Source organism: Alexandromys fortis, unplaced genomic scaffold (assembly GCF_014885135.2).
Source record: "Alexandromys fortis isolate MF-2015 unplaced genomic scaffold, M_Fortis_MF-2015_v1.1 scaffold_5, whole genome shotgun sequence".
In the NCBI taxonomy this organism is placed as follows: Eukaryota; Metazoa; Chordata; class Mammalia; order Rodentia; family Cricetidae; genus Alexandromys; species Alexandromys fortis.
Genome location: NW_026067924.1, coordinates 20,112,958 through 20,126,058, shown reverse-complemented (window position 1 = coordinate 20,126,058; position 13,101 = coordinate 20,112,958). Strand labels below are relative to the sequence as shown.

The following is a 13,101-nucleotide window of genomic DNA, read 5'->3' as shown; positions in this document are numbered from 1 at the left end:
AATTATTCTGGCTCTAATACAAATGCACTCCTTCCATCACTGCTTGTGAGTTAAAGCATTTAGGTAAACTGCGTTTGAAAGGCTGTGTTCTTCTAACTTAAGGTTGATTCAACAGTTAATGGCCATGACTTAGCAGATAGCCAATGTAAAAGGTAACAGGGTGGTCACTCCTACCCTCCTTTCGAAGCAAAACTGTCTTTGGAACATTCTGATTAGGAAACAGATGTAAATGTGCCATCTGTTAGTCTGGAGCTTAGAGGCATCTGAAGGAAAAGGCAGCTGAGACTTTTTATGATAGTTCAGAGCCCACCTGCTGGCAACTGCACACAGGAGTCTCCCATCCTGAGAGTGACTTAAAGCCGAGCACCAACACTGCCAAACTCTAAGAAATCTGCCAGTACACGAAGGTCTCTAAACTGATGGCTCAACAGATTCAGCTGTTTTCATCTCTGATCAAGATGCCCCGGGGGTAAAGTAAAAACACCACACTGTAAACATCAATTAACACCACAAACATTTTTAAAAAAGGAAGTTTATTGGTCTTTAAATGGCTCAAATTGCAAATAAATGAACCGGGTAGTGGCATCAGCCTAAGACATGTGATGCATCTCTGTCAGCTGGCTTCATAGCACCTAGTACCCAGGAGAGGGAAAGGTCTCAAAGCAAATGGCCACGATCATGGTTAGGACCCTGGTTCGACAAGGACTGCATGAGTGCACAACAGCCATGCTGGGCCTGCTGGCTGGGGGTACACAGGGAACTCTAATCGCGCACATGGCCTAGCCTGTGAAAACATTAAATCAAACCCTTTAAGGAGAAGTATTTATGATATGCTGAATGTAATATCTAGACAGCTGAGTTCCTGAACGCCTGTCTCTGGTAGTTTCATGTACACATTTGTTTCCTGGAACGCCTGAGCATCTCTTTGACCTGATGAAATTCTGACTGTACAACAAGTTAAAAACTTTAATCAAGTGTCTTAGCCCCACAGAGGAAAAGAAAAATCTAATAGTGGTTTACTTCCCATTGAAATTATGTTCCTAACAGCATGCTTGAATTCTTGCAGCGGAAACATCACAGTCTGACATTGGTCAGTGTGTGCCTAACATGTTCAACTGCCTCATGTTAACCTTAGGAAATATAGGTACAGTATTCATTATGAACATAAAGAGACTACAAAGACTCCTCCTAACGCCCAAACTGTAACCTCACGAGTACACATTTAGAACTGACAGGTGGCAAGCACTTTTCCTCAAGTGTCCCAGTGCAAAACCACATTAGCTCTCCTGATGGTCTTCCCTATTCCCTGCTCCCAGGAGATTTAACACTTAAACGTACTTCACTTGCAGAAAGTGATTACTGGGGACCAGCATCCTACACAAAAGGAGCATTCATTCAAACTTGGTACTCACGCCCATAATCTAAAGTCATCGTATGAATATATGCTGGTCCTTTATCTTTAACTACTGTACAGCTCATTAAACCAATGACGGAGCTCTGGAACTCTCAGAACCAGAGTATGGCACACATCTTTAATTTGGTCAGCAGACACACACTTCTCAGGAATTTTCCTTGTAGCTCTACACTGCCTGGCAAGATAAAACCTTGTAGCCAGTCATGTGGGCAGTGAGTGCCCCCAAGTGCTAGTGAGAACACACCCAGAATGATGTAGCTGGATTATTTTCAGTTTCTAAATTAAGGCATATTCAAAAATGTCCATGTATAAGTTCACACCATTTTTCTAAGTTAATTACCAGGTAATTAATATGCAGATTAACAGATGAATTACTCTCATTTTACTATATGCAACAACCATGCCAGTAACTTCTTCTTCTAGATTTGCATAACAACAGTTTAAAAAGTGGTACAGTTAACATGTTCACAACTGTCATTTTTCAAGGCAGTAGAAGACCAAGACATTTTAAAATAATATAAAATTTAAGCTTTATAATAAACATCAGAGGAAGTGGCCGTTCCTCCCACCCACCCCATCTTACCTCTTGATTAACAATTCAAGAAAGACTGCCCCCCCCCCCAAACAAGCTTACACGCTACATTCAAGACTGTGATAAATGTAGGCAATTATGAAATAAGTTGAGCTCTGCTTCTTGGTGAAGCCACACAATTTCTTTTTTAAGTGAATTTGACTTCCAGTGCAGTTCCGATTCATGCTTTTAGTGACACATAACAATTTCCAAAATGTTAGAGTAATTTCAGTCAATGAGCCTTCAATGGCAATGCTTATAAATTACATTTATTAGTATGGTCAGGATAAGAAAGGAGTTTGGGCTTCCATTATAAAATGCAGCATCTTTCTCTGATTCTCTTGGCTAAACTTTTCCTCTTCTTTTTTCCATTCTTTTCTTTGCTGTCTTCCATCTTTCTGGCTCGAATTTCCCTCATTAAATCAAAAAATACCTAGAAAAAGGAAAGTAAATAAAATAAGCGACAGCAGGAACGTGGTGCTTCTGTGCTGCAGCAGCAAACCCTGGGGATGAAGGCATCCTATCTAGGAGTTCCTTCCTGAGACGGCCCAGGGCCACTCACAGGATGGCAAGTGCTGCCCTGTACCCTGGCGAGTACAGGCAGAGGAAAGCACAAGCAAGCTGGAGTCTCCAAGAAGCTTGAGAAAAAAACCCAGCAACTTTTCTGAATGACATGTACCTCTTGGTAAAATGTTTGTATAACAAATCCCACCTATTTACTGTAGTTCTCAAGATTCCAATGAAAAATGCTATATAGTAATGATAGGGCCAAGATAAAACTCAAATAATTACATGACGTATTTTTAAAAGGCTATTTCTATTTTATGTTGCATGAGCCTAAATGTATGCATGTGCACCAATGGTGTGCCTTGTGCCTGATGTGGCCAGAACACTGGATCCCCTGGAACTGGTGTTCCAGGTTGTTGTGAACTGTCACATGCGTGCTGGGCACTAAACCCAGGTCCTCCACAAGGGCAATCAGTGCTTTGAACAGCTGAACCATCCATTTTATGGTATATACAGACCATAGAAATATATACTTTGAGCACTTTGATTAACAAATGTACTTTGCTAATTAATGGTAATTATTAAAATGAAAAAACTAGCACAGTAACTAAAAATTGCTAGTGAAATAACTGAGATGTTAAATTTCAATTACAAATCTTTTGTCCTCTAACAAAGAAAGGCCTAGAAAAATGAAAAACAGTATACTAAGTGTGAGAGGGGAGGCTAACTCTCACATTCCATATTCTAACGTCCTTGGTTTTTAAAGCCCTGAATTCATCAACTTCCTGTCTACTTTAACAAATGTTTGAATTTTCTAAAGAAATTCAGTTACCACTTATAGAATTAAAAATATACAAAAAACCCAACTGAAATAAGACTAAAAAAACCCCCAAGAAATATAAAAGATAGCATGTCACATGTGTATGTACACATAGACCTTAAACGACAATGACTGCAATGTCTGACATGCTTTCTTAACATGCCTTTAGTTCTCAAGGGAAACCAACTGAGAACTGCCAGGTACAGATGTATGGAGAATGGCCCCTGTGTGGGAGGAGCAGGACATGCACATCTGTCTGCATCTGCAACAATGAAACAATCGAATGATGGAGCAAATACCACTGACTTCTTAGGACACTATCTTCAAGAGCAATGGGATGTCGGAACCACTGGGCACCTCTGAATGTACTCTGCTAAGTAACTTCTACCTGGGAAAATTACAATTTTGTACATAAATAAAATTGAAATAAGACATAAAAATTATTGAAAATTGAAAACTGAAGCTGGGCGATGGTGGCGCATGCCTTTAATCCCAGCACTCGGGAGGCAGAGGCAGGCGGATCTCTGTGAGTTCGAGGCTAGCCTGGTCTACAAGAGCTAATTCCAGGACAGGAACCAAAAAGCTACGGAGAAACCCTGTCTTGAAAATCAAAAAAAAAAAAAAAATTGAAAACTGGAAACAAGAATGACTACATTCTAAGTTGACGACACAAATCATGTAGAGGAAAGTGTTATTTCAAGAATAAGAATCTTTGGAACACAGTATATGGCAAATTCACCTTAGGTGTTATGGATGAATAAAGATAATAACAAAAGTCCATCAACAATAAGGACCCAACAATACTTAGAATGCATGAGACTCTAGTTGTGATCCTGAATAACAAACACACACTCACACACACTCATACACAAATACTTATGCCCACATATAGGTACACAAACATATGCACACACACATATATACATACCCCAAACTCCAGCAACAACAAAAACAAAGCCAAACACTCTGGCTTACTGTGAAAGTAATTCACTGGGATAACACAGGAGCCATTCTGTTGTTGTGAAGCCAGGATTTCCAGAGTGAACGTCACCTCAAAGAGGTAAGGTTCTATGATAGTAAATCTGAAACTGTTAACGATGTGAATTCATGAGTGTTTCATTTTTTTTAAAAAGTATTCTTTGTTCTTGTTCAGTGAAAAAAAATCAATGAGCAAATATTCTCAGGTTGAGAAGCAATGAGCAAATATTCTCAGGTTGAGGCTGCTGAGTAACAAATCTATCAAATGGAACCAAAGATTCTTAGGTGAACAGTTGATATTTGAGCTGAAGTAAGAAATGTAAACTTGAGACAAGAAAGTGAGGATGCTATAGAAACCAATGATGCAGCAGACGGGATGAATGACTAAAGGGTAAATTCCGGAGGGGAACATCCAGTGCTGAAACACCACAACAGCATAAACCCCACTGTTGGATTTCTACTTTTCCCAGGGATTTCAGAAGCCGCCGCTTCTATCCAGATGGGACTAGCTCCAGTAGGAAGCCTCCCTTCTGACCAAGCCTCCATGAGAGAGGCCCAGTACTGATCTCTACTGCCGACAGACACAGTACACTATGAAAAGGATGTAAGGGAAGGCTTACATGTATAGTAAGCTTCTTTTAGAAATTACCAAAACTAGAAACCATGGTAGAAAAAATTTAAATTGGCATTAGATATAAAGTCCCATTTCAAGTGCCAACTAACAGAAACAGCAATTAGGGAAAAGGAACAAGGAACCAGATAACCAATACTCCCCCAATTGAAGGACCATCAACTTCTTTTTCTTTACTATACTCTCCCCTTCCTCCCATCTTGTTCTCTGGCTCCATCCTCTTTTTTCATTTTAGGGCAACCTAGTATGTATGAAATTTGGTTTTCTAATTCTATATGAACAACCAGAGGAAATCCCTCTTTGCATAATGAAAATATCCAAAGGCTCATGCTTGACTTAAAATATCTGTGGTTGAAAATAAAAACTACCCTCATCACTATTTCCACTTTTAAGTATTTATTGGCCCTGAGTTCACACCACAGACTACATTGACTTTCAATAAAACTAAGGAGCTATTATTATAAAAACGAACACAAAAAGAAAGTACACACATACACACACACCTAAGAATGGTCAAAGACTCTAAGCCATACAACCCAGAAATCACAAAACAAAACACCCAAATTCTGACAGCATGTTCTTCCAAGCTTTCCATGATTAAAATTAAATTAATGCTGAATGAGGACAGGCTGCAGATTAGGAGACAATGTGGACAAAGGACTAATGTTCTTACTATAAAGTAAATACAAACCAAAAAGTATGAAAGCTGCTAGATAGGCAGAAAAAAGGGACTTCAGACTTGCAGAAGATGGACAGTCTGCATGAGCCAATCAAGGCATGAGCAGGTTCACAGGTGGCCAGGGTTCAGCATTTTCTTGCAAGTTCTAAAGGCTGTTTGAATTGGGCTGGCAGAGTCATATGAAAATGGTTTCTTGTAAAGATGATGGACACAAGGACACTATCATGATGGGCACTTGGTCACCACAGAAAGAATCCCTGCCTTTTGCTGAGCACCCAAAAAACTTGTGGGTGCTGGGGAGAGATGGCTCAGTGGTTACAAGTACTTTTCCTTTCAACGGCTGGGTTCATTATAAAGACTAATCGTGTCTTAACACTGTTCTGTTATTGGACACATGGAGCTCTAGTCTTTGCATCTATAAATATTGTTTCAATGATTATCACTGTATATATATACATATATATGTATATATGCATATGATTTTCCCTATAATAAATCTTAATGCTTTATTTCAATACTTTTGTATTTACTGGCTTTAATTATTTCATATATTATATTTTGCTCATATTCTTTGTCTCCCCCAACTCCTTCCAGTCTTCCCCATCTCCCTAACTACCCAAGTTTATTTTTTCATTTTCTCTCTCAAACAATGAAAACAAATCAAAACACATATCCCTCTCAACAGAAATACCCCCCCCCAAAAAAAAACCCCATCGAGTCTCTTTTGTGTTAGCCAAGTACTCCTGAGCACGGGACCCACCCTGCAGTATAGTTATATACCCAGTGACAGTACATTGAAGAAAACTGATTTTCTCTCTCCTAGTTACCATAAATTCAAACAGTTTCTTGGTTAGGAGTGGGACTTTTTGTCACTTCCCCTTGTCCATGCTAGGATAAATACACTTTTAGAATTTGAAGTAGTGGGTCATAATTTTGATAGATAATCATCACATTGCCCTTCTATAAACATGAGGCGTTTTCTATATTCTTGCCAAGAATGTATATCTTCATTTTTTCCCAAATAAGATGGATTAAAAAATATGACATTATATTTTTAAATAGTACTTCTGCTTATATAGATAAGACTAAGCTCCTTTTCAAATGCAAAGCCATCTACATATTTCTTCCTTTTTGGACTGTAGTCTTTGGTAGATTGCTGGCTGTCTTCTCACTGTCCTGTAAGAGCTCTGACCTCACTTCCATGTCTTCTGAGGTCAGCAGATGACGACCACATGGCTGTGACAGCACAGGTCATCTCTGTGGACGGCTGCTACCTCTCTTCCTTTTCCTCTCAGTCCCAGTCACTTAGTGTGTTCATGAGCCGTTTAAGACAATTAGGAAGAATGATATGCATACGTAACAACAGTGTTTAATTTCTCCTTTCACTTCCCTCACACTGAATCTTAAAATACTTTTTATAAGTACTTTAAAAATATTTAGCATAAGGACTGGAGAGATGGTTCAGAGGTTAAGCAGAGGTTAAGAGCACTGGCTGCTCTTCCAGAGACCCCAGAACCCGCATGGCAGCTCACAACTGTCTGTAATTCCAGTTGTAGAGGATCCAACACTTGCAGATAGGCAAAACATCAATGCACAGCCGGGCAGTGGTGGCGCACGCCTTTAATCCCAGCACTCGGGAGGCAGAGGCAGGCAGATCTCTGTGAGTTCGAGGCCAGCCTGGTCTACAAGAGCGAGTTCCAGGACAGGAAACAAAAGTTACGAAGAAACCCTGTCTCGAAAATTCAAAAAAAAAAAAAAAAAATCAATGCACATAAAAATAGAATAAGTAGATAAATCTAAAAAATATTTGACATAATCTTACAGGAAACCAATACAGTATATGGAACAGAAATATTGTAGGACTCACTGTGCACAAGTACTAAAAGTCTGACCACACTTCTAAAAAAAATTCAATCATAATGACACCATCATACCTATTACAGATTGTGGCAGTCTGAATGCAGTTGGCCCCCGTAAGCTCATAGGGAGTGGCACTACTAGGAAGTGTGGTTTTGTTGGAGTAGGTGTGACCTTGTTGGAGAAGTACGTCACTGTAGGGTGGGCTTTGAGGTCTCCTATGCTCAAGCTATACCCACTGAGACAATTCACTTCCTTGCTGCCTGCTGATCAAGACGTAGAACTCTCAGCTCCTTCTCCAATACCATGTCTTCCTGCATGGAGCCATGTCCCCTCATGATGATGACAGACTAAACCTCTAAAACTATAAGCTACCAATTAAATGTTTTTCTTTAAAAGAGTTGCCGTGGCCATGGTGTCTCTTCACAGCAATAGAAACCTAAGACACAGCTGAACAAAAAGAACTTACGATTTTTTAAGCTTTATGTTTATAACTCAATTTTCTTAGTGAATATGTGAGTATTTCTTTTTGAGACAAAGTCTCACTGTAACTATGTAGACTAGGCTGGCCTTGACCTCACGGAGATCTGCCTCTGCTTCCCCAGTGTTGGGATTAAAGGTCATGCTACCACACCTGGCTGACCTTATGCTTTCTGAATCAGGATTATAGACTTCTAAGTATAAGTAGATTAATCCACAAAAATTTGAGGCCATCTACAGCAATGTGACTCCATATAGGAGTTTTCTAGAAAGGCAAATGCTCAGGTCCTGTTCCAGAAAAGTCTTAAATCTGGTGAGCCTTTAGGATGTGTGCTTGTTAGGATTAACCAACAGTTAGCCTGCATAGTGGGCTTAAGAGGCTCCTCTGGATAGTCACAATACACAGAGACCGGAGAGCATCCTACCGGGAGTCTTCAAGAGCCAGAGCCATCTCAGCCCTGAAGAGAGTCTCCCCTAATCCTGGAAAGGGTTCTATATAGTTCCCAAGAAGGGTCTGTATCTTCTTGTGGGAAGATAATGGGGGGTGTAGAGCATTTCCCTTTGTGCTCACGGAAACAAAGGCCGAGAGTAAAGAATCACTGTAGTAATGGAGATTTAGGGTAATCTTAAATAGGAGTTCCTCCATCCAGAGGGCACCCTCCCATTCCAACCTTACCCAGCACCAGGAAGGCATCAGTCAGGGCAGACACATACAGTGCTGGCATGTTAGGGTCTAGAGAATTTCTTTTAGACAATCCCATTAAAAATAAGGCAGTAAGTGGGGTGGGGGAATGCTGCTGGTGATTAAAAAAAAAAAGCACATTTAGCTGTACGGTCTTATAGCTGAGAAAATCAAAGACTAGGTGAAGTATAATTTTTTTTTTTTTTTTTTTTTTGAGACAGGGTTTCTCTGTTTAACAGTCCTAGCATCCTAGCTCTTCTCCAAATAGCTCTTGTAGACCAGGCTGGCCTTGAACTCACAGAGATCCACCTGCCTCTGCCTCCCAAGTGCTGGGATTAAAGGTGTGTGCCACCACTAAAACCACCAGCAAGTATAAATTTTTAACACGTCTTACTTAAGCATTGAGGGAGGGTATAAATCAGTCTCTGTCAGAGGTGGAGGAATGGCTTAGTGGATAAAGGTGCTTGACAACAAGCCTGAGGATGAGTAGAGGGCAGACTCAGACTCCTATGAGCTATCCTCTGACCTTCATAGCTATGCTATGGCACTCCTCCCCCACAACAAATAAACTAAAAAAGAACCCAAAAAACTCTATTAAATCTTCGTTTGGATCTCAGAATCTAGATAAAGTAGGTCTACCTGTTGATTAAACAGGGTCAATCAACAACGCACACACAGCGCAGTAACAGTGAAAGCCACATTTTACCTTGTCAACATTGGCGCGCGTTTTAGCAGATGTCTCCACATAGTTAACATTCCATTGGTCAGCTCTGTTTTTTGCCTCTTCTACAGAAACCTGCCTTTTATCTTCCAAATCTGATTTGTTACCAACCAGGAGAAATGGAACATTCTCATCTTCTTTCACTCTTAAAATCTGCTCCCTGATAAGTAAAAGCAAGAGAGAAATATTAACACAAGGCCTGTACATTAAAGATCACAAAATTGGGGCTGGAGCAATGACTCAGCAGTCAAGAGCACTTGTTGATCTTGCAGAGGACCCAGGTTCAGCTCCCAGCACCCACACAGTGGTTACCAACCATTCCTAACTCCAGATCCAAGGGATGTGATGCCCTCTTCTGATCTCTGTACGGATCAGGCACACCATATGGTTCACATACCTACATGCAGCCAAAACACACTCATACACATAAATCTAAAAATAAACTCTACAACAACTAGCCAGCTGCCATCAATCAGATTTACTTACAACCATGTTTCTGTATAGTAACAAATTGATTTATTACCTATCATTGATCACTTCAGTTACATATTTCCTAAATAACAATGGAAAAATACAGCAAAGGAGGGAGCACAAACATGGCAGGAGCATGTGAGGACATACTCCCATGCAGGTGACTCTACTTCTTCGGATGCTATGTGTGAGCACATTTCATGCATCAGCAACATTACATATCACTTACTATTCAATTCAAAATTTATTCAGATATCCTTAGTTGTATTTTTATTTCTTTTATTATCGTTCCCCTCCTCCCCCGGATTCATATGAAACCCAGGGCCTCAAAGACGCTAACCAGGTGTTCCACCACTGAGTCCCATTCTCGGCCAGACACTCCCAGTTTGTACACAGCATCTTTTTCCTGCTCCAGGCACTCATTCAGGATATGACGCAACACTTAGTTTCCTGACACTACAATAGGCTGTGTGGATTCTCAGACTATTCTTGTTTTGATGATTACCTTGGAAGATTTGAGGAACATCACAGAATGTCTCTCAGTTGGTTTTTGTGATGTTTTTCTCACAATTCAACTGGGATTATGGAAGAAGCTTTCAGAGATAGGTAACACTATTCTTATTATATTCTAAAGGTTCCCCCAAAGTGCTTTGACAGCTTCACGAAGGACAGAAATTTCTGAAAGTAGCTTTTGTATTTAAAGCTGTTATATGTTAGAAAGATATCACCAATTGCCAAGTACTGTGGCTCTGCTCTTCCTAGTCACGTGACTGTTTAGCAAAGTACTTCTGTGCCTCACTCCCTCATCTGTAAGATGGCCCGACAATGTATTTCTCACACTGTAGCTGTGAGAATTAGAAGGGAAGTGCTTACCTATGAGTCGCAGGTGCTCGTGCTGCCTACTGGAGGAAGATCCTCAGCAAGTTTGCTTGTGTATTTATTTTACAGGTCATAGGATTGAATCCCAGGCTTTGGGCATGCTGGGTAAAGCTGTACCACTGAGCTATGACCTCATTCCCTTCCATTCTGAGAAGTCTCACTAAGTTGCCAGTGTGGCCTGGTCTTGAACTTGTGATCATTCTGCCTCAGTATCACAGGGAACTGGAGTTACAGGTATCCACAACCCTGTCTGGCCTTTTCAGTTTAAAAATGAAGAAACATAGGCTGGCTGCATGGCTCAGATAGTAAAGGCACCTGTCACCAAGCCTAACAACCCAAGTTTCTTCTCTGGGACCCCCATGACAGAAGAGAGTAGACTCCCACTGTCCTCTGACTTCCACATTTACACTGCAGCAAATGCACACAGGTGTAGGTATGCACACATGTGCAAAATAAATAAGTGTAATTACAAATTTAAACTAAGAAACCAAAGTCAATATCTTAGATGTTGCTATCATAGAATTATATACCTTTGAAATTATTAGAAGATGCAGAAATTATAGGAACAGAAACATTTTCAGTTGAAAGAAAATGAGAACATTAATGGACTATTTGAGTAATAAGTCAGCAAAATATATCTGATTAGTAAGTTACATATGTTATATTTGCTATCATTCACAATATCTTGAAAAAGCATATCACCATTTTTGCTATTTAATTTATATGTTTGTGGAGAGAATTTTTGGCCCATTATAGTTTGTTTCTGGGCTGGTAACAACAAAATTTCTTACTTTTTTGTCCATTGAGAGACATATTCTCATGGTTCCAGGCTGGCCTCAAGCTCTCTCTGTAGCCCTGCCACCTCCAGTGCTGGGCTCAGGTCCTTGTAAGTGACTTTCTTAGCCAGTTTCCTCACAGGCAGAAGACTGAATTAAGACACTAAGGACAAGGACTACCACTCAGTCTCCCTAACTACTTGGTGGGTGACTGACTTCTGACCCTAGTTCTCCTGTGTTGATAAATGCCACTTCGCCAGGTGCTGCAAGCAGACTCATTCTGAAACCAGTGACCAAATTTAGCAGAAACATGGAAGACCTGGACCAGAGGCAAGATGGTGACTTTCCTTTTCATAATCTTTTTTAGATTTATTTATGTTATGCATGGATATTTTGTCTGCATGTATGTCTGTGTACTATATGCAAGCCTGGTACCTGTGGAGGTCAGAAGAGGGTATTGGATTCTTTAGAATTGCAGTTACGGATGGTTGTAACAGACCACGTGGGCTTTGGGAACCGAACCTGGGCACTCTAAAAGAGCAACAAGTGATCTTAACCACAGAACCATCACTCTATGCCCAAGATGATTTTTCTTAAGATTAACAAGTTTTTTTTTTTTTAAATTAACTACTTTGCTGTCATAGACAGATACTGTTAGGTTTGAAATCTTCATACATTTTGCTTAATGCTATGGTTATTTTAATATATACATTGCTATAAAATTTTTAAAATATGAAAGTCCCTTTAAAATCTGGCCCAATTTCATTTCTGAAATAAGGAAAGGGAGCTCCAAAAAGTTCAGAGTTCACAGTTTTCAAGTCTAGTATATATTACCATGTGCCATACTGTTATATGATCATAACTGCTGCAGGTGAGAAAGAAATGGGTTCTGTTCTCCCAGGTTTCCTTACCTGGTATAGAAAACTATGTAAGTCAAACTCAGTACAAGGCTTAAGTGTGAAGCTCAGAGAGTTGGAGCACTTCCTGTTCTTCCAGAGAACCAGGGTCCTACTCCCACCCACCTGGCTGTGCTACTTCAGTGCTAGAGGAGCCAATGTCCTCTTCTGGCCTCTATGGTGCACAGACATACATGCAGACATCCACCCACACATACTAAAAAGTGTGACACGAATACTGTACAAACACATCATCTGAGAGAAAGGAAGCAATGGCCTGCCTTGGTACAGAGGAGCAGGAATGGTGGAGGCCGAGGCTATTTAGATTTTTTTGTTTGTTTGTTTGTTAGTTTTTTGGTTTTTTGAGACAGGGTTTCTCTGTGGTTTTGGAGCCTGTCCTGGAACTAGCTCTTGTAGACCAGGCTGGTCTCGAACTCACAGAGATCTGCCTGCCTCTGCTTCCCGAGTGCTGGGATTAAAGGCGTGCGCCACCACCGCCCGGCGCGAGGCTATTTAGAAAGCAGCACCTGGGCTATATTTTCAGGTTAGATCATGTGGAGCATCTTCCATGGCCAGTCAGACTGTCTCACACGGGCTTTCCCGCTGGTGCTGAGCCACTAGGCCCACTTTATGGGAAGGGCAACACTGGAGGTCACAGAAGAATCCATCATCTCAATTCCCAGAGTGGTCAATAACCACTATGGTGAAAATTTATTCCATTACCTACAATAGGGCCTGC

The 13,101-nt window shown here is 40.5% G+C and overlaps 1 protein-coding gene across 1 annotated transcript in view; it reads right to left on the bottom strand.

Annotated features, from left to right (window-relative positions):
- Positions 1–501: 501 nt before the first annotated feature.
- Rala (RAS like proto-oncogene A) overlaps positions 502–13,101 on the bottom strand; it is a 47,891-nt gene continuing 35,291 nt past the window's right edge. Inside the window, exons 4-5 of the mRNA XM_050142341.1 lie at positions 9,326–9,500; positions 502–2,418 (exon numbers count right to left, since the gene is read on the bottom strand). Coding sequence (XP_049998298.1) covers positions 2,296–2,418; positions 9,326–9,500 — 298 coding nt within the window. The 3' untranslated portion in view covers positions 502–2,295. The remainder of the gene's footprint in view (positions 2,419–9,325; positions 9,501–13,101) is intronic.